Source organism: Bidens hawaiensis, unplaced genomic scaffold (assembly GCF_021521415.1).
Source record: "Bidens hawaiensis isolate Kalapana, Puna unplaced genomic scaffold, B.hawaiensis_p1.1 tig00000190_1, whole genome shotgun sequence".
Classification (NCBI taxonomy): Eukaryota; Viridiplantae; Streptophyta; class Magnoliopsida; order Asterales; family Asteraceae; genus Bidens; species Bidens hawaiensis.
In genome coordinates, this window is record NW_027491020.1 from 6,458,582 (window position 1) to 6,481,902 (window position 23,321).

The window sequence follows — 23,321 nt, forward strand, 5'->3', positions numbered from 1 at the left end:
TCTTTTGATGAGAAATGTTTCACCATCTTAAATCACTAATTCAAAGTTGGTGGTTGCCAATTCCATTGGCAATCGTTCATGATCGATTCATGTTCTTGAAAGATAGAAATACTTTGATACATTATCGAAACATGGATCCTTATATTGTACTTAGAAATGATGAGATATAAGTTATGATGTATTTTTCTAAACCTTGGTAATCCGAAAATGGCTTTGCTTAGGATATCAAATTAGTTGAAGAAATCATATGTTAAAGGAATGTGTAATTATAACCTACATAAATCAACCAAGGGGAGGTTGTGTGATGAACTACAATCACCCGAAGTTGTTAGAATTGGTATTTGAGAAATCGATGTCAACCTAATCTTTCTACTTTACGAAACTACTTGCCAACTTAAATTGACATCATTTAGATGGTATGACATTAGGAAAGGGTGGACTTTAAAATGCGCATGCTATCTCCTTAGTGCCAAATATGCTCACTTAAGGTTTAAGGAGTCATCTATCATATATTGCTATGGCAAGTTTATCACATGTCCAAATATTAATTATCAATGTTAAAATGGAGTGGATTCTTGATCTTAGATGGTAACCTTCACATAATTGAAAAACCCGTTTAGAATCTCTTATCTTCATCACCTTTATATTATATATAAGTATTTATATCTTATAAGAAGTTTGAAGAAAATTAACCCCAAAATGATTAAAACCTCCGATTAAAGTAAAGCAACGATTTATTATTAGAAACCTTTGTGTCCACGGATCGATACTTGGTTCTTACCTATACTATTCTACATATACGATAGGTACACTTGCCTATTTTGTGTGTGTTTAGTTTTTGTAGAAATCACTTTTATAAATTTAAAACACGATCTTGTGCAAAAGCAAATCATCCCATCCTTTCTTATTTAATCACACGCGCAGCACAACACATCAACTTGCATCTTGAAAATCTTTTGTTAGCCCAAACATAGCCAAATTAGCTTGATTTTCATTACACAACAGTCGTTATGACCAATCATTTCCATCAGCGAACATTACCTGTGACCCAGAAGTAGATGGTTTCTTTTCAGCATCACTACCTCGTGGTGTAGAAGAGTTTTGATGTTGACTACGAGGACCAGTATACTCTTTCTTCAGTTTGTCACACTCCTTTGCAAAATGCCCAAATTCTTGACAATTTTAGCATTTCACTTTCAATTTGTCAAATCCCAATTTTTTGTTTAAGGCCGGAAGATCTTTTCGAGTTCTCTGCATGAATCTTTTAACTTTACGGACAATCATAGCCATGTTCCACTTTAAATCCATGATTTCCAAGTAATCTGGATCAATCTGATCATAATCCTCATCGATTAGATCACTTGTGGCTATCTTAATACTTACCAAGTTTTCATATGAAAACATGAAGGCTGTTAGAAAAGCAAAATTCTGTTCAGCTTCCTTCATGTTGACACTAGGTGATAAAGCAAATGGATTAGTAGTAGTTGAACTTCCAGAACCACCAAATGATCCAGAATTACCAGCAGTGTTAAAACATGCTCTTGGATCATTAAAGATAGCTGATTCATTTTCACTAGCGACTTGGTTAAGGAAAGCAGTTATCGGAGAGATAGTTGAACTTAGAGGCATACTACCACCATAGAAAGCATGATCTTGGCTATCCTTAGAAGATTTATGACATTTAAGATCATATTCTCTTGCTTCAATCTTTTGCAAGAATTCAATGGCAGTCAAATCTTCATTCAAGAAATAGTTATTTTATTTTAGAACCATTGAAAATGTGGAGTAAGAACTTGGTAGTACACTCTTAATAGTGTCAATCTTATCCATCTCAGAAACTTCCAATTTCATCTTGTCCATTTCAGCAATTAAATGATTAAACCGTGTAATCATCTCTTCAACTGTTTCACCCTTCAATAAATTAAAGTTTCGAAACTGAAACTTGAGCATTACTTTCTTACTCTCAGTTGTGTTCCCCATACTTCTCATACGAAGATGTTGGAATAAGGAAGCACATCTCTTTATGCTACCCACTTGATGAAAGATATTTTCAGGTAACGCCATAGTAAGAGTTTAATAAGCCTTTATCTCAATCTCTAATGCTTTCTTCTCTTCTTGTGAGTATTGAGAAATAGCTTTGGGAGTAAAACCAATAGTGTCATCACCAATCATTGGAGCAATATATACCTCATCTAGGCAATAGGAGCAGTCAGGGTGAACAGAACCCAAATGAGCACGAAAACGGGGTTCCCATTTAGCAAAATCGCTAAATTTCATCAACCTTGGACATTTTGAATGTGAACCTATCTCAGTATCAAGTTGCAACATTTGTTGCGTCAACATGTTTTGAGAAGCTAATGCGTACATACCAGCCATTTTTGTAAAAGTTTGAAACTTTAAGGATTAAAATTAAAATTAGTTAACGAATCTCTAAACAATGTAACGAACTGTGAACATTTATAGTGAATTGTGAACAGTATTTAATTAATCAAACCTTAACGAAGTTGAGGTTTATCAGGTAACGAATCAGATTTGAATAAAGTAACAAATCTGATGATTAACGAATTATAAGGTTAACGAATCAGTCAAGCCACGAAACAGATGGTCAACGAATTAGTCAAAATAACGAATTGACTAATCAAATCATGAAGTGCAATCTTAGCGAACTAGAGAACGAATCACTAAGAAATCCTTAGCGAATTAGATAACGAACAAGCTACATTTGATAGTGAATCAACCTATAGCGAATCAGGTTGTTACAACCGTTTGTAACAAACTTTGACACCTAATGCCACGTGGAAAAGTTTGTTATAACACAGTTTCCAAGGTGACCATGTGTCACATGAATTTGTGAACACGAATCAGATAGACTAGCGAACTGATTAAACGAATCAACTATAACTCATAGTGAAATGACGAAATTTTTTAACGAATTAAGTTGAATGGATTAAAGAATAAAGCTCAGATTAACGAATCAAACTTGAATATTCATATCTTCAAATCTTCAAAGAATATTTCCAGAAATCTAGAAATGAAGAATACGAACCCAGAAACCCAGATTTGTAATACACAACGAATTCACAACCAAATCACACAAATCAACTATCAAAACACTCGCAAATCAATCGCGAAACTACTCGTATCAACCCCGTAACCCAATTCATCAATATCCATAACCAAACTAACCACAAACCGACCCCCTGTTCTGGGTCAATTCCTGATCCACACAAAATCCAACCACAATTAAAACTCAATTCCAATCAACCACAGTTCACAATTACCTTACCACAATCAAAACTAATCCAATCCTTCCATAATCAAATCAGATCAACCTTAATTCAATTCAAACTCAAACCGAACATAAAATTAACATAAACTAACAATTAAAACTCTATAATAACGAGTTAACTATCAAATTCAAGAGCAAAAGAGCACCGAAAGCTCTGATACCACTTGTTTGATCTCAGATTTACCCTTACTAACATAGATCTAAGATCTGAGTTGTTTCTCGATTAACCTAAATATGGATCTAGCTCATCATTGCCATTGATCTATAGTTAATATGTTATGTGTATATATATTGTATGTGTATGTTAATAATATCAATATGAAGATTGAGAGAGTGATCGAACAGGGGTTTGTTAATTAAATCTCAAAACTTTAATAAAATATGAACAGAGTTCACTATAAATAGAAGATAGGTCTAGTTCGCTAACATTCCTAAGCGAACTAGACACTACTTCGTTACATACATAAAAAGATAAATAACCTTAACGAATCATCTCCTGATTCGTTAAACATCCTTAACGAATCAGGTGGAAACTAACTTAAGTCTTAGTTCGCTAAACATCCTTAGCGAACTAGACATTACATATAGCGAACTACAATATAACTTAATATTTTATTACATTAAACAAAACGACAAATACATTAAAGATAAATACAAAGACTCGAGACGCAAACCGTGCACTAACAAAGACATACTATATACGATAAATAGGAGGTAGGTATTAGTTAATGTGTCTAAAAATCCACTAGAAACTACTTATCTTATTCGTACTTTCATCAACTTAAACGGGTTAAAGCGTAAGTGTTTTTCAAATACTTAATTCTCAAAAACCGGCGGATCCGAAACCAACATGTCACACCCGACCTCAGGGTCTAGCCATGTGACCAATAGTGGGTACCGATTTTATCAATCTATCAAAGTTTGGTTACGTAGTAGAAATTATTTAATACAATTTTTACTTCATAACATAGAGAATTAAATACTCTTTTTATTTTCAAAATTAACTTGTTTTAAAAAAAAAAGTTTACATATGCTTCGATTAAAAAATTAGCTCAGTTATATTCTATGCATAGGGATCTTCTATCTCCACTGGCATTTCCACTTCTTTACCTTATTCCTAGTAAACTGAAGACACTTTTTAAAATACGTCAACTATATGTTGTTGAATAACACTGACTCAGTAAAATTTGTTCATAATTCATTATAACACATCACTAATAGTTTTCAACGACTAAGTGGGTCTAAATCCTATCTCATTGGAACTAAACATACGCACAAACCACTTCAGGGACAGTTACTTGCCCCATGGTCAGTATAACTGTTGTGTGCCCACTACATTACATATATGTAACAATCTAGACACATGTGTATTTTTAGCCTGAGTGTATTATACTACCTTGTATTAATTCATTTTAGAAGATTTGAACCAACCCTCATATCAATACTTTTCTGACTCTTAAAATATAGATAAATATCCATAATTTAAAAAGATTGTATACTTTGTAAAAAAGGGTATAAGTATTCATGCAAAAAGCTCAAGTGTATGATGAGTTGTTCAACTAACAAATTCTCTATATTTGATGAACGACTATTTCGGAATTATAGTTCGAGAATAATAGTTAAATAATATATATAAAACGAATGATCTAACTTCAGACCTTTAGTCCGATTTATAGCTTTAAACCTTAATAAAACACTTCTTTTGATATAAAAGTCATTTGTATTTAAAATGATTACTTTAGTTCGTATGACATTTGGTGTGGCATGCATTGGTCTAATATATTCTAACACTCTCTTCAAGCTCTCTAGGAAAGTAAATGGACCCTGATATGGGCTAAATTATATGCATATTATTATACATATTCCCCATACTTTTAAATACTTTTGAGCTAGGTTTTCTATTAAATATTATATTAATTGACTCATATGTGAGTTTAATGGTTTCGAGAGACAACGAGTGAATATTTGAATATGTTAGTATAATTATTGTAAAGTGTCTTTCAATTAAATGGTGTGATTTGCATTTGAGTGAAATATGTTATTTACCATTTTTTTTCGTCCTCGAAAAAATATATAATGCAATGGAATCATAATTCAAAATCGATCTTCAAAACATATAGGTTATCTTTTAAGCATAGATAAACGCGAAAACCGTGATTGTCGATATTGTTGTCCACCTAAACCCAACCACCAGTCTATCAAGCCCCCAATTGCATTAGGCGTTTTAAAGTTCAAAAGCTACGGCTACACCTACCCCATCTCAGACAAAGAGTGCTAAAAGAAATAGAGTTTACCATTTTTTTTTATTTGTTGTGGACAGTAGCATGACAAGGGAAGTCTAAAATTAATGATGTCCCACAAAACAAATACTTGGATATTCATGGGAAACGTGAAATAGAGACGAAAAGTGGGCTCGAAAGATTTGAAGACATGTATATTATTTTGACCCTACTTTATACGGAAAAAATCATTATTATTTTCTTGGAGAAGATTATTATTATAAAAAAAAAAAAAAGAAAGTTAATAAAACCCTACAGGGCCTCAAAATGGAACGAAAGAATCAATATTATTTCTTTCAAGTGGGCCGCACCACATGATTATTATTGTGAATATATTGGTTCTTGAGGGTTTTTACCAGGAGGAGCGGCCGAAAAGAGCAGAACAAAAATATTATTATTGTTATATTATTTACGTGGGTTTTTGGGAGACAAAGTCAAACAGAGCATTATTATTATTATTTTGGGTTACTGTTCATTTAAGATAGAAGAAAAGAGAAAGAAAAGAGTGCAGATTAATTCAAGTAAAGGCTATGGGTTTACATCTACTTCAAGATTGGTTTGATTTCATTATCTTTATTATGAACTCCATTATTAAACTTATATATTCTATTATTTTGAACATGGTTATTGGCTAAACTCTTTAGTTATCTAGGCTTGTGATGATGTTTTGTTGATTGCTTTGGACTTGTCGGTTTCGGGTTTTGTCTTTGGGATTTTGATTAATTAAAAGTCTTGAATATAAAAAAAATGGTAAATAACATATTTCACTCAAATGCACATCACACCATTTAATTGAAAGACACTTTGTAATAATTATGCTAACATATTCAAATATTCACTCGTTGTCTCTCGAAACCATTAAACTCAAATATGAGCCAATTAATATAATATTTAATAGAAAACCTAGCTCAAAAGTATTTAAAAGTATGGGGAATATGTATAATAATATGCATATAATTTAGCCCATATCAGACCCTGTAGTTGATTGGGATTTATGCGAATTACTTTCCTTAGACAAGAGACTCGAATACATGCTCGTCACACTTTTCAATTTTATTATTTATTTTATGTTTCTTTTTCTTGAAGAAACATGTATACTATAAATCTCTTTGATTTCAAAGATTTATGGTTGTTTCTCTAAAAGAATCATCAATTGATAATAGCCTTTGTGTAACATTTTGGGTTTCCGATTACTTGCATTTGTAATCATTACCCGACCCGGGTTCGGGCTCGGGTATTTTATCAACAAAGTTCAATATTTGTTTAGTTTTATTTATTTTTTTATTAATAACTATGAAAGTTTTACAAAGTCAACCCCAAACTAACAATTTATCCAATCTTGCATCCAACACCATAGATCAAGGACAAGGTTGCAAACAACATTCAACTTCTTCCCTCCTCTCCTCTCCCTCTCCTTCCTGCCGACGCCATAACCCCCCCCCCCCACAGTTCAATTCCGTACTCGTTAACACGTAATTGATCATGCCAAATCAATTCGTTACCTTAATTCGATCCTACCGACACCCTAAACATGGAAAACTGTAACTAATTGATAGTTAATTCGTTAATCATAAGTCGCGGCTCATACGATCCCTAAACCACTATAAATACGTCACCATTTTTCAATTAAACCTGCAAACACATCCCTCACTACCTCGCGAAACAAAACCCCAACCTAGTTGTAACAAACAAGCTCGTTCATATCAGTTTTGATCTCAACTTTAACCAAAAACCCTAGTTCGTCGACCTCCCTCAATACAACATCATTTTGGGTAATAAATTTATGTTTTTAAATCGTTTTTGACCAGCAAACAATAACCCTAAATCAATTCGGACTCACGATAATCAATTAAGCCGATTGAAGATTTAGGGTTCTTGTGTCGATTTTGGGTTCTGGGAGTAACTAGTTATATCTGAACGAACTGACTCAAATAACAAATTAACACACCAGCCCAATGACTGGTGCGTGGGTTGTTAACACACTGGAACCGGTCTAGGCGCGGGTTCGAGCCCCCCTGGACCCAGTTTTTGCTATTTAATTTTTTTATGACTTTTAAACAATTTCTTGTATATTAATATATGTTTACAATATTTAATAAACGTAAATTTAATATACCGAACCTCTAGACTTGTCATTTTTCTCCATAAAATCTTTTATATATATGTATGAATATATATATATATATATGTAATTATAACTTGTTTAATAATCCAAATTGGGTTCATTTTAAAGATTCATATACGTATTAACTTTTCCAACTTTTATATACCTTATAAAACATATATTTTATAGCGTAAAGAAAGCAAACACGAATTATACTAGTAGTAATAATAATAATTATAATAATAACATTTATAAATATAATAATAACCTTTATATTTAACGAAAATATAATTATCAATATTTTTTTAACCACATCAAAACCCGTCATAGATCTTAATATTTCGTTATGACTATATTTAATTCGCATTGTCTTTAACAAGTAGGAATATTTGTCGGCGAACCTCGAGGAGTTTAACCGCTTCTATCCAAACTTTTCTTTACCTCATCCTCAACAATTTACTCATTAAAGGTAAGTAAATTCACATCCCCCTTTTTATCGCTTTACAATTTTGGGGGCGTTATGCGTTCAAAATCAACTTATTGTTTTCACTAGAAATTCGTTATATGCGTAATTGTAATTGCTCGATTAGTTGTTATGTGCGAATATGACTATGTGTTTATTTTATGTTGGTTGGTACCTCATCCTCATTTGTATGATCATACACTGTCGAAGTCAACCGTTATCAATGCGATTCGGTTGAAAAAGACAACTTTTATTTATTGTTTACTAGTTGTAGTAATTTATGATTATTGCATGGAATTGTCCTTTTATTATTATATATACTCAAAACTGTGGTTTACTTGCTCAACTTTATGTTGACAAAAATATGTATTTTCACGCATGACGCATGTAGCTTTATTAGGTGAATAAAGTATTGGAAGTTAGATGATATCTTAGGTTGCTTGATGAATGAAGAACACTTTTGTGTTAAGTTATTTATGATTTGAATTATGATTTTTAATGGCATGTTTTTGAGACAATGATTGTGCTTTTGAAATTTGATACATGAATGGATAATTTAGATATTGACATGGGATGACCTCAAGAAACTCATGCTCAAGAAGGTTTGCCTGAAACATGAACTTCGGAAGTTGGAAGAGGAGTTTTGGAATTTGAAACAAGAAAGTGGTAATGAAACCATCTACAACGATCGTTTCCATGAACTGAGCCTTCTCATCCCCCACATGATCACTCCCCTTGAACGTGCAATCGACAAGTACATATCGGGTTTGCCTATGCAAATCTAAGATTCCGTTCTAATTCGTGACCCTCAAACCCTCCATGATGCCATCACCCTAGCCGGTACCCTCACCGAGAACCACGTTACGGCCGGGACCTTGACGCGAAAGAGTTCTATGAAACCCAATGATAAGCCCACACCTGAGCCCACTAAGGAATCTAAGCCCGAATCCTCTAAGTCTGAATCCTCTAAGAATAACAACCGTAACAACTCCTCCCACTACCTCAACAACAAGAGAAAACCCATCTCCCAAAATTACGCCATAGCCCAACCACAAGCCCAACAAGCCCCTCCAACAAGAAGCCCTACACCGGCCCACAGTCGTATTGCAACACTTGCCAACGCCACCACCCGACCCAAGCCACTTTTCTGGTGTGCACCAATTGCCACCGATTTGGCTACCTCACCCAATATTGTCGAGAAGCATCTCGTGTGCCAGACGCTCCACTGCGGTTCGCACCGACAAACCAACCCAACTGATCCATCCCTCGTACTCCGATCATTAACCCCGTTAGGGCTTGCTACTCTGGTGACCCAAATTAACTCAATAACACGTGTCCTCGACTCGCTAAAGCCCACCAAGCCTATGTTGCACCATAACCCTACTACACCTCCCAAGCCTATCAAGTGCAAGCTTATCAACCCCAAATACCCCAACTCATGGCTCCTCCAACTCTTCAAGCCCAACCCATGGTCATGCAAGCCTATCAAGCTCCAACCCCTCAAGCTTCGACTTCTCAAACCCAAGCACCTCGAGGAACTCAAGGACAAGCTTTCACCATCAATTCTCATCAAGCCCGAAACTCGAATGATGTGGTGAACGGTACAAAGCACCATGCTTCGGTACTTTTTGATTCGGGAGCCGATAGGAGCTTTATTTCCTTTGATTTTGAATAAATACTTGATGTGCCCCGTAGTAAATTATCTAAGCCCTTCACGGTAGAGATAGCCAACGGTAGTTCGATCACTATTGACTCCATCATTCAGAATTGCACGATTACTCTCAATGGGAAAAAGTTCTCTATCGACCTTATCCCTATACAAATGGGTAGCTTCGACGTTATCATTGGTATAGGTTGGCTCTCTCTCCACCATGCCGAAATTTTATGTTTTGAGAAACTCATTTAAATGTTCCCGGAGAAAGACCCTTCTCAAAGCTAAACCTCATGTCATGTCTCGAAGCCCAACGTTACTTACGCATGAAGTATATCGCCTTCTTAGCCCACGTAACCATAAAATCCGATGAAGAAAAAAAACTCTCCAACATCCCAATTATCTGCGACTTCCCCGAATCTTACCCGAAGACGTTTCCGGACTCCCTCACATTTGTTAAGTGGAGTTCCGTAGTGATCTTGTTCCCGGATCAAACCCCATAGCCAAAGCACCTTACCGTCTTGCACCTTCCGAAATACAATAACTCTCCAACCAAATCCAAGAACTTAAGGGACAAGGGTTTCATTCGCCCGTGTTCGTCTCCATGGGCGCACACGTCTTGTTTGTTAAAAAGAAAGAAGGTACTCTTCGTATATGTATCGATTATCGTGAGCTCAACAAGCTTACTATCAAGAATCGTTATCCCCTTCCGCGTATTGATGATCTTTTCGATCAACTCCAAGGAGCCGCATGTTTCTTTAAGATTGATCTCCGTACGGGTTATCACCAACTCCGTGTCCATGAAGATGACATACCCAAGACAGCCTTTCATACTCGTTATGGCCACTTTGAGTTCCGAGTTATGCCTTTTTGGGTTGACTAATGCTCATGCCGTTTTCATGGACCTTATGAATCGTTTATGTAAACCCTACCTCGACAAGTTCCTGATTGTTTTCATGGACGATATCATATTATACTCTAAATTCGAAACCGAGCAAAAAGACCATTTGCGCACCATTCTCGACTTTTTATGAAAGGAACAACTTTACGCCAAGTTCTCCAAATGTGAATTTTGGCTAAAGCTAGTTCAATTCTTGGGCCACATCATTAACGTCAAGGGTATTCACGTTGATCCCGCTAAAATTGAGGCCGTTTGAAATTGGATGTCCCTGTCTTCTCCAACGGAGGTTCGTTCATTTCTTGGTTTAGTGGGGTACTACCGTCGTTTTATCCGCAACTTTATGAATATTGCTTCACCCTTACCGCACTAACCCACAAAAGGAAAGTTTACGAATGGGGTTCTGATCAAGAGGAAGCGTTTCAAACTGTTAAGGACATGCTTTGCAATGCTCCAATCCTTGCTCTTCCTGAGGGCGTCGACGATTTTGTTGTCTTTTGTGACGCTTCTATTCAAAGTCTTGGTTGTGTTCTTATGCAACGAGACAAGGTCATTGCTTACTCTTCGCGTCAACTCAAGGTGCACGAGAGAAATTACATGACTCACAACCTATAACTTGGTGCGGTGGTGTTCGCCTTGAAAATTTGGAGACACTACCTACGGCACGAAATGTGTGGTCTTCACCGACCATAAGAGTTTACAACACATTTTCAACCAAAAGGATCTCAATATGCGACAAAGACAATGGGCCGAATTGTTAAGCGATTATGATTACGGAATTCGCTACCACCCCGGGAAAGCGAATGTCGTGGCAGATGCTCTTAGTCGTAAGAGTCATGTTAAACTTGTCCTGATCCATTGTGTCACCATCCAATCTGACCTCCAATACCGCATCTTCGACGCACAACACGTCTCCTTCACCGAGGGTAACTTACACGACGAGATGTCGTGTGGCGCCGAACTACAACTTTAAACCAAACGTAATGGCTTGCTCTATTATTTGGACTGTTTATGGGTTCCCGATCGTGATAGTCTTCGCATGGTCATCCTAGATGAAGCTCATAAGTCACGATACTCTATTCATCCCGAAGCGGTTAATATGTATGCCGATCTTCGTACCATGTTTTGGTGGCCGAGAATGAAGAAAGATATCGCAGTATTTGTATCTAAATGCCTCACTTTCTCTAAGGTTAAAGCCGAGCATCCAAAGCCGTTTGGTTTGCTCGAGCAACCTCCCATCCCTGTTTGGAAATGGGAAGACATAGACATGGATTTCGTTACCAAACTCCCCACTACTCAAAGTCGCAATGATAGTATTTGGGTGATTGTTGATCGTTTGACCAAGTCGGCTCACTTTATACCATTTTGTGAAAAGTCCTCCGTAAGCGAATTAGCCCGACTTTATGTCAAAAATATCATTTGCCGCCATGGAACGTCATTGACCATTATCTCCGATCGTGATGGTCGGTTTACTTCTCAGTTTTGGAAATCGTTGCAAACCGCCTTGGGTACCCGTATTGATTTAAGCACCGTTTATCACCCGCAAACCGATGGTCTATCCGAGCAAACAATTCAAACTCTCGAAAATATGCTCCGCTCTTATATACTAGATTTTGGTGGAAATAGGGATACTCACTTACCACTTGTAGAGTTTTCCTACAATAATATTTTTCACACTAGAGTTGGCATGGCACCTTTTGAAGCTCTCTATGGCCGAAAATTTCATTCCCCGATTTGTTGGAATGAGGTAGGTGAATCGCAAATCATTGGTCCCGAGCTTGTTCAAGAAACTTCTGATCGAATCGCTCTTATTCGAAATAATCTTCTTGCCACTCGTAGTCGACAAAAGAGCTACGCCGATAAGCGCCGTAAACCTCTCAAGTTCAATGTTGGTGATCGTGTTCTCCTTAAAGTATCTCATTGGAAAGGGGTAGTTCATTTTGGCAAAAGGAATAAATTATCTCCTCGTTTTGTTGGCCCATTTGAGATCGTTGAAAGGGTTGGTAAAGTTGCGTATCGTCTAAATCTCCCCGAAGAGCTCTCCAACGTTCATCTAACTTTCATGTTTCCAATCTCAAGAAGTGCGTAGCCGAGGGTAATCTCCACATACCCCACGACAAAGTTCGAATTGATGAATCTATGCACGTTGTCGAGAAACCTGTTGAAATCGTGGATCATATGGACAAAGAAAGCAAGCGTAGGCGTATTCAACTTGCCAAAGTTCGTTGGGAATCTAGACGTGGTCTCGAGTTCACTTGGGAGCGTAATGACCAAATGATGACCAAGTACCCGCACCTCTTCTTTACGGCTTAATCTCTAATTTCGCGTCAAAATTTCCAAAAGTAGGGAATGTTGTAACATTTCGGGTTTCTGATTTCTTGCATTTGTAATCATTACCCGACCCGGGTTCGGGTTCGAGTATCTTATCAACAAAGTTCCATATTGGTTTAGTTTTTATTTATTTATTTCTTTTATTAATAACTATGAAAGTTGTGCAAAATCAACCCCAAACTAACAATTTATCCAATCTTGCATCCAACACCACAGATCAAGAACCATATTGCAAATAACATTCAACTTTTTCCCTCCTCTCTTCTCCCTCTCCCTCCTGCCAATGCCATACCCCCCCCCCTTCAATTTTAGACTCGTTAACACGTAATTGCTCAAGCCAAATCAATTCGTTACCTTAATTCGGTCCTACCGACACCCTAAACATGGAAAACTCTAACTAATTGACAGCTAATTCGTTAATTGTAAGTCGTGGCTCATACGATCCCTAAACCACTATAAATAATTCACCATTTTCAAATTAAACCTGCACACACATCCCTCACTACCTCGCGAATCAAAACCCCAACCTAGTTGTAACAAACAAGCTCCTTCATATCAGTTTTGATCTCAACTTTACCCGCAAACCCTAGTTCGTCGATGTCCCTCAATATAACACCATTTTTGATAATAAGTTTATGTTTTTAAATCGTTTTTTACTAGCAATCAATAACCCTATATCAATTCGGACTCACGATAATCAATTAAGCCGATTGAAGATTTAGGGTTCTTGTGTTGATTTTGGGTTCTGGGGGTAACTAGTTATATTTAAACAAACTAACTCAACTAACAAATTAGCACACCAGCCCAATGGCTGGTGCGTGGGTTGTTAACACACTGGAACCAGTCCAGCCGCGGGTTCGAGCCCCCCTGGACCTGGTTTTTGCTATTTATTTTTTTTTAAGACTTTTAAACAATTTCTTGTATATTAATATATGTCTACAATATTTAATAAACGTAAATTTAATTTTCCGAACCTCTAGAGTTGTCGTTTTTCTCCATAAAATCTTATATATATATATATATATATATATATATATATATGTATGAATATATATATATATATGTAATGATAACTCGTTTAAGAATCCAAACTGGGAACATTTTAAAGACTCATGTACGTATTAACTTTTCCAACTTTTATATTACCTTATAAAACATCTATTTTATAGCGTAAAGAAAGCAAACACGAATAATACTAGTAATAGTAATAATAATAATAATAATAATAACATTTATAAATATAATAATAATCTTTATATTTAACGAAAATGTAACTATCAATATTTATTAACCAAATTAAAACCCGTCATAGATCTTAGTATTTCGTTATGACTATATTTAATTCCCGTTGTCTTTAACAACTAGGAATATTTATCGGTGAACATCGAGGAGTTTAACCGCTTTTATCCAAACTTTTCTTTACCTCATCCTCACCAATTTACTCATTAAAAGTAAGTAACCTCACATCCCCCTTTTTACCGCTTTACAATTTTGGAGGAGTTATGCGTTCAAAATCTACTTATTGGTTTCACTAGCAATTCCGTTATATGCATAATTGTAATTGCTCGATTAGTTGTTAAGTGCGAATATGACTATGTGTTTATTTTATGTTAGTTGGTACATCATCCTTATCCTCGCCCTCATCCCCATTAGTATGATCATGCGTCGTCGAAGTAAACATTATCAATGCGATTCGGTTGAAAAGACAACTTTTATTTATCGTTTACTAGTTGTAGTAACTTATGATTATTGAATGGAACAGTCCTTTATTATTATATGTAGTCAAAAACTGTGGTTTACATGCTCAACTTTATGTTGACAAAAATATGTATTTTCACGCATGACGCAGGTAGCTTTATCGGGTGAATCAAGAATTGGAAGTCAGATGATACCTTAGGTTGCTTGATGAATGAAGAACACTTTTGTTTTAAGTTATTTATGATTTGAATTATTGATTTGTAACGGTATGTTTTTGAGACAATGTTTGTGCTATTGAAATTTGATATATGAATGAATAAGTTAGATATTGACACGTGTATTTACTTAGTGTCTTCTGAGCTATGATACAATCAAAGTCGCGCCCCGACATGTTCCGCCGTAGCTTGGGGTTTGACACTTTGTATGTAAAACTTTACAATTTTTAATAATAAAGAAACATTTATTTTTGTAAACCTTTATTTATTATAAACTTAAATATATTTATAAAACATTTCCATGGTTTAGGCTATACATTCGACTAGGGTTTATGCTATACATTAAAATGACTTAAAAATAACTTAAAAACAACTCCTATCTTAAAATGGGTTTAATGATTAAGGATGAACGAGTAGCACTTCTAATAAACATCGGAATTCCAGATTGGTGTTAGGATGGAATGAAATTTGAGAAAGTGAAAATGGTTTGGTGTTTTGGATGCCACAAATCTATTAAAAACCAAAATATAAACAAAGGGAAAGTGGGTTTATCCCACATTATAGAAATACCAAAATGGCTTGTTCCACATCGCTAGAAAGAAAAACTTGTAAGCTCCTTAAAAGGAATTGGACACACATGATAATATTCTTCTATGACAAGACACACTCAGTGGTCTTAGAGAGAGTGCGAAGCACCCGATAGACACGGGCACGGGCTAAGGCTAAGTACAATGGGCTCAATGTGGCGCTTTAATAGTGCACATCGCAGAGACGCCTTAGTATTTTTGGTGAAAAACAAAATTCTTGGTCTTATCGCTCTGTGCGACGGATGGAGATAAGCATCGTCGCGTTACGCGAAGGCTTATAATTATCTAGAAAATTGTGTTGTTCATCGTGTTACACGATGGTTTCTTTGTTGACCCATCGTGATACGCAACGTGGTCACTACGTAGACGTGACACGTTTCCTGCCATGTGGCATAGCTAGGGCTGACTCGACAAGCCTATAAGGCCATTGAGCTACACGATGACCTTTCTTTTAGGTCATCGCAATACACGATGAACTTCAAAATCATCTATGAAATGGGAGTGACCAGAGCAATCATTCCTCATCCCTATATCAATATCTATCTCTCTCTCTCTTATACATTAAAGTGTTAATATAATATCTCTAATACCCGTAACGATACCATAATCTTATTGAAAGAAGCTTTCGTACACGAATTTAATCTCTGTCTCAACAAGATGAGACTCTGTGTCATCGCATAAAGTTTCTAATCTCATGATTATCATTATAATTATTGGTTTATAATAATATGGATATAATACATTCTGTTAAACTAGGTACTTAATTACTAGGAAGATCATAAATTATAAATCTACATGTGAGACATTCGAGAGTTTCGACAACTCACATTTATGTGAGACAACCAGAGTTCCAAACCTGTCATTGAGATTTTAATCGCATATAACTCATGACAGAGATAGTCCAAATGTGCTCAAAACATTTTCATTACTTTATAGTGATTAAGTCTTTGTAGACTTCCGGGATGGTTACTACTTGTATTGTGGGGTGTATACAACCCTTACCTTAATGGTTTATTACACGTTTCTTATTGAACAAACATTAGCCAATAAGTAATATGACCACAGTCACATATACGGCTAAGTGACAAGTACCTATCGGTAATTTGTAAGCAGACACGTGTAAAAACATTTTGAAGTTGTAATTGTCAAAATGTGTCATTTATAAATGAATGTACTCACCAGTATCTCCTGCTGACAAAATAGTTTTAAACATTTTTTAGATGACTTGTTAAACACAAAGGAATAATGCATGCGGGTCTTTCAGCTTAATAAGTGGGTTTTAACTAGAATAAAAAAATATGTTTGTAAATAAGAGTTTATCCCTATCAAACTTATGTTTGTATAAAATTGGGTTTTATCCTTAGTTTATGAAATATGAATCATGATGATTCTGTTCTATGATGATTTTTTCAAACTACGGTTTTGATGATATATTTCCCCTATCAAGTATTTTAATAATTAATACCGATACCACAGCTCATGTTTAGGGTCGGGAGCTGTGACAACATGAGAAGCCCAAATCTACTATTTATAGACAACCCCGGTCGAGACATCAATAACCACCATACGCCACATGTCACTCTTGTGATGAGTCGTGTTATTTGGTGTTGACATGTGGCATTTTGTATTGATTAGTCACTAACCACCATACGCCATATGTCGCTCTTGTGATGAGTCGTGTTAGTTGGTGTTGACATGTGGCATTTTGTATTGACTGGTCACTAACCACCATACGCCACATGTCACTCTTGTCATAAGTCGTGTAATTTGGTGTTGATGTGTCATTCCATGTCACCACCATGTGGCACGTGTCATTTCATTAGATAAGTGATATGCCACGTGTCCCTTTCATAAATCTTTAGTTAAATGACTAAACGGTTACTTAACTTCTTAAAATGTCGAAATTGTTAGGGAAATTTTTAGGATGTTACACAAACCAACATAGATAATGGAAATTTTTGAAAACTAAAATAGACACCAAATATAAAAAGGGTAGAACGAGTGATCATGTTATTAAGTAATCAATGAAAAAGAAAAAAATATATATTATTAATATTATTAAGTAATCAATGAAAAAGAAAAAAATATATATTATTAATATTTTTTGTTTGTTCACAGGGGAACACAAATAAGGAGAGTTGGTTTTTTTTGGTTTAGGCCCACATGGGTTTTTTCTTGGTGTGCACACAAATTTAGCCGATATACATACATATATAAGTTTTGGACTTGTGGAATTATTATTATTCTCTACAGCCGCAACAAGAAAGAAAATAATACATAATCTTTTGGGGTGTTCCTCTTAATCCGTTGACAAAGGATAACGAAGAGAAGAATATTGGTGCTCCAAGCTTTGGTGATAAGAGACGTGTCATAGATCGATTCATTCTCTAGTTGGTGATACATCTTACTCGTATTCTTTTGTAGTTTGATTCCATATACTTGAAGATTGTTTGTTCCAAGTATATGATGTTTTATGTATGCCTCTAAGTTTATCTAGATAAGACTTTGTATTGCTGATTATTGGTGATAGTGGATTTGAAGTGGCTCTAGTAGTCCCGTGGTTTTTACTCTTGCCTTGAGAAGTTTTCCACGCGAAAACTATTGTGTTCTATTTACTTTTATAATACCCTATTTGTTTGCATCCTCATTGGCTCATTCGGGTCGGGAAAAATTTTAGCCAAACGAAGACTAATTCCGTAATTTTTGTTTACCGTCCGTTGCTAGGTGGTCGTTTTTCCCAACACTACCATCATCCTTAAAGACATGCATATGCATGGTTTGATGCTTTACCCGCTCAATTTAAAACAAAATAGCCAACAACCAATTTCACTTCATTCAACCTATCACTCAATCCATCAAAAAGTCTATTTTTAGTTCCAAAGCTTCCAAGCTACATCTCAAACAGGTTAAATCAAAAAGTCACATATTATACTACTCAGCACACATTATTTGTTTTACTTTAGCTAGCTCATTTACAATTCGTGTGTATACATTGTTGAGATCTAGAACACACACGAACTAAACACACACACACACGAAAGCAATAAATAAACACGGGGATTTAACGTGGTTTGGTCTAAACTGACCTACATCCGGGCTAAACTAACCTACATCCACAAGCTACAACTAGGAAACTCTTTGTTGCGCTCTCTCTCACCACTAATGATGAGGAATTACAGGTACAATAGGACTATTTATAATTATAGACTAGGGTTACAAACTTGTTCCACAAGAAAACTAGTAAACGGGCCAAATTAATACAAAACCGGGCCATCTGCCTCTTAAGTTAACTGCCACCATATTAGTCTTCTAAAATGAACCAGACCAACACCAATCAGGCCTCCATAACCCAACAAAAATCCCACTCGGAGGCTTGATAATCTTCAACTACCATCTGCTGTGAACACTAGTACATCTAGTAATCTCCTCAACTATGCTTCCGGGTTACAATAGCCTTCTCATCAGTTAACATGCCCGTTGAAGCTCCCCCGAGCTCCAACACATTATTCATGGAGAAACCTTCTCCTAACTCGTTCTTTCTCTTCTCTACATGTTTCCATTCTGATATGAATTGAGAACACCCACTTTCCCCTTTAAGAAAGATATCTACCGGAGAGACTTTTACAGTTGGAATACTGGTTCTAACCCACTGTCGTCCTCGAATAGCGATTGAAACACGATATGTGTTCCAACCATTGAAAAACCCTGAAATTGAAACATAATACCATGTGCTCCCACTGTCACGATATCCTTCGACTGGTTTCTGAACCTCTTTACGCTCTCTCATTCTGAATCTCCGATTCAGCTCTGGGTTCTCCTCTTGCAAAAGCAACCTTTTATACTCACAAGATTCTACAAATCGGAAGAATGACTTCCCACATGACCACACCCCAATGTCACGAATAAAACCAAACTTTCTAATCCCGTGATTACATCTGAGTCTCCTAACTTTCAAATCAGCATTGGTTCTCCCAAATTAGACTTTCTTTGAATTACTTGATCTCTTCATCCTATGATTTCTTCTTCTGAAACTCTGATCATTGTTGGATTTACCTAAACGTCTAATATTCTATAGCTCTCTGATTTTCACCCTTGTCAATACCATGTCTCGATCCTTTTGACACACAGATGCTTCAAACTGCATCTTCCACCAACTGAAATTTGTGTCGTTGAACTTTTCGATTTGAACTCCCATCCTATGCCATGTTAACACAAAACACGACTAAATGAAACTGGAATAAAAAAAGGAAATATTCGAACTAAAACATATAGCACCTGATGATCACTAGTCTACGTTTTTTGTTACCCTAATCTTCCAACAAATGATGCACTGAAATATGTTGTTCACCCGATAAAAAATACGTAACTCCTAGACAATTTTGACAAAACAAGGCTAAAGCTCTAAATTTTAGCCCAAATGGAACTTGGTTATCTAGGACTGAGAATGCCTGAATGATCATCAATTATTTCGTAAATACAGATCTAATTCTTTGATAATATATAGAGAATAGTCCAGCACATGGAACTACACGCCTAAAACCCCATTCGCCAAACATGCTCAGTGAATGGGCATACCATAAATTACATATAAAGTCCTTGAACTATTACGAATAGACCAAAAACAATAAAACAAAGACCGAGATGACAAAACATGTATCAACAAGGACGAAATAAAAAAAACAAGGAACTTGAATTTGCTAGGTTGGGCTACTGTCCTTATGACTCAATAAAACTTAAAAAGTTTGCTAGCCTAGAAAGAACTCCAACAAAAATTAGGTCACGCGCCTAGTCATCTTTTTCTCCAAATAACCTAAGTTTGCAATTTTCCTTCAACTACTTCTACTTGACAATTGGCTCTCCTACGTCTGACCCGCAACCCGCAACGATTAACTAGCTACTATGCCACGACATCCCTTCTATTTTTTCTCGACACGGTCTAATCACAAAACCTTATAATCTCGTTAATGACAGCTTGAAATTAGTCATGGTTACCAGGCTGCCTAGCATCAACGTTTGCTTATTTCATTTAAGAACAACTACGATTGGTCTAGGTTGACATTGTCGGCTAACTGCCGGACAGTAAACCTTCGGCAACTACTTCAATTGAACCAACAGGGTGGTAGTACAGCTGCGTGCGAACTCTAATCTCTGATCTGCTAATAACCAATCGATGGTTGGGTACAAGCGGCTTTGCTACCGTCTTCAACCCCTAATTGACCTAGACAATCTTCTGCCAACGTGAAACAAGGTGTTCTTCGTGTGTAATCTACAAAACATAAATAGTTACAGATCTTTGATCTAAATTAAACCTATTTAATTGGTCTTGGAACGACGGCTTCTCAATCGGATCTAACTAAAAAATCGAATAGTAATAACAAACCTGAGCTCTGATACCATTTGTTTAAGATCTTGAACCCACACGAACAAAACCCACACACGAAACCGATAAACGAACACGAGCTGCAACCAGGAAATTCTTATTTGTCTGCCTCTTACCACTAATGATGACGAATTATAAGTACAACACAACTATTTATAATTACAGACTATGTTTCCAAACTTGTTCCACAAGAAAACTAGTAAACCTGCCAAATTAATATAAAACCGGGCTATCTGCCTCTTTAATTAACTGCCACCAATTTAGTTTATAAAATGAACCGGCCTAACACCTATCGAGTCTCCATAACCCCAACAGTGCCAAGCAGTAAACTTTTTTAACAACTAAATCCAAGAAACGTAACAACGCAAATGGGTTTGTCACATAAAAGTTAGAATCATAAATGTTAAAACTATGTAATGACCTTGTTGGATAAATAACCTAATAAATTATTGATAATCTGATTATAATCAGATTGATTAACATATGATAGAAAATAATAAAAACTAATAAGTAAATAAAAAACAAAAAAAAACGTGTGTGAATAAAAAATAAAAATTTTTCAGTTTCTGATTTTAAAAATGAATTGAGGACAAACGCTAAAATAAAATCAGGTAAGACGATTAAAATTTTTATTTCTATATGTATATTGATTACCTGGAGATTGATTTGAATGTTTTATCGCCGATTAGAGAGGATCTGGAACCCAATGAGCAGAGGACGAAGAAATTGACCACGACTTGTTCAAACCTTAAATAGGATCTGAGAACTAAATGGATATGGATTCAAGTCGGGTTATGTACCGCCACATAATTATGTGTAAAAGGAAAAAAACTTTGGGTGGGGTTGCAAATTGTAGTCTACACAATGCAAAATTGCAAATGATGTAAGTGATATATTTCACCACCATTTTAATAGTTAGCTAGATTATCATTACTAGACGTTATGGCACCTGGATTGTATGGTAAGATGGATCAATTAATGCAAATTGAAATAAAAACTTTTTTTAGTAAAGAATAGATATGTTTTTTTTATAATATTGAATGATTAAACGACACATGACCCACTACTCTCTACCAATGGTAATTGGATTAACAATTGCAGACAATACTCGATAATTGGCTCTAGCATCGGGAGCTCCATGTCCATCCCCAAATTGGTACATACTTTGGGCAACTCGAGCCAGATTAAGAGCCACATCAATGATTGGATAGGCGGAGACGTCATAACAAGCATCTCGTGCTTTGATCATTTTCATCCATGCTTTTTCGATTAGAGTGTTTATGTATTCGCGTGCAAATTCTTCGCTAACTCCATTGTCGCGCATGTAACATGATATTGCATCCACGCTTTCGCCTCTAGCTATCTCCTCCTATGCATAGAAACAAAACAATAAGACACATAAAAAAGAATATAGTAAAACTTGTTACCAACACAATGATTCGTAAAGAATATATACCGATGAAATTACGGTTTCGTTATAAAGTCGGAAAAGCATAGATGAAAATTTGAAAAGATCATGGCACTTCTCCAAGGACTCGATTGTATCTTCTTGATTAAATGATATGTAGCCGTGAGTAAGTATAACCACTCCTGAAGCCGATACCCATGCGTTATCAAGATACTTAAGTGTTGGCGTGTAATTGGCTTTAGTCCACTTTGCTTCCAAATAAAATGATTCGCATAATTCTCCCCACTAATTAATTGGATCAAAATAAATATCATACGACTGCTGGAATATGCAAATCTTATGCTACATACTACTAAGAATTTGATGGAAACCACCTTGACGGTAGCAAATTGAGTCCATGATGATTATCTCTATAATAAATCATTAAACTTACCACTTTTGCTAGGGTAGGTAAGATGTTTTTCCTTTGTGTAATCATAGTGTCATAAGCCATTCCATTAATGTTATTGTAAAGTGCTAGGAAGCCTACTTGAAGACGTGTGGGCAAACTTCCCACGACGGTAACGTCCCACCTAAAAACAATGGTCACGTATAGTTAACTTTGAAATGTTAATGGACGTAAGTAAACGTTTTTGTGATTCTATTTTTGGTACATTTTGATAGCATCTGTGAGGACTTCGAGTTCATCTGCAGATTCCCAAATGTCATAGATGTCATCAAACATAGTTATTAACGCACAAACTTTTGTTAGCACTATACGGCAAGAATCATATCGAGGTTGGAACATCATTCCAGACCCCCAAAAGAAACATTCCATGATTCTATCCCTTATGAAGTCCAATTTTTTTGATAGTGCTATATTTTCCCATCATCTGTTTTATCACAAAAAAGGTTGTTAGATAACCCTAAACATAAAAACTTACCTAGTAGATCTTACTAAAAGAGCAAGGAATGGGTTTTAGGAAACCTCATGTGTTCTAAAAGAGGTCAAGAGAATGTTTACTTACTTTGACACTTG

The 23,321-nt window shown here is 35.8% G+C and overlaps 1 protein-coding gene across 1 annotated transcript; it reads right to left on the reverse strand.

Moving 5' to 3' along the window:
• Positions 1–21,930: 21,930 nt before the first annotated feature.
• LOC143591316 ((E)-beta-ocimene synthase, chloroplastic-like) lies at positions 21,931–23,120 on the reverse strand. The gene is made up of 4 exons (XM_077071583.1): positions 22,957–23,120; positions 22,737–22,875; positions 22,352–22,588; positions 21,931–22,264 (listed from the first exon to the last, which is right to left on the reverse strand). The coding sequence occupies exons 1-4, from the start codon at positions 23,118–23,120 to the stop codon at positions 21,959–21,961; spliced, it is 846 nt and encodes a 281-aa protein (XP_076927698.1). The 3' UTR covers positions 21,931–21,958.
• Between the last annotated feature and the right edge of the window lie 201 nt (positions 23,121–23,321).

Bases quoted from the DNA above. Each gene is read 5' to 3' on its own strand.
- LOC143591316 (XM_077071583.1), bottom strand. From the start codon at position 23,120: ATGGAATGTTTCTTTTGGGGGTCTGGAATGATGTTCCAACCTCGATAT. The intron at 22,876-22,956 runs GTACCAAAAATA...CATTGTTTTTAG, and splicing joins CTCACAGATGCTATCAAAAT to GTGGGACGTTACCGTCGTGG. The intron at 22,589-22,736 runs GTAAGTTTAATG...CCAATTAATTAG, and splicing joins TACCTACCCTAGCAAAAGTG to TGGGGAGAATTATGCGAATC.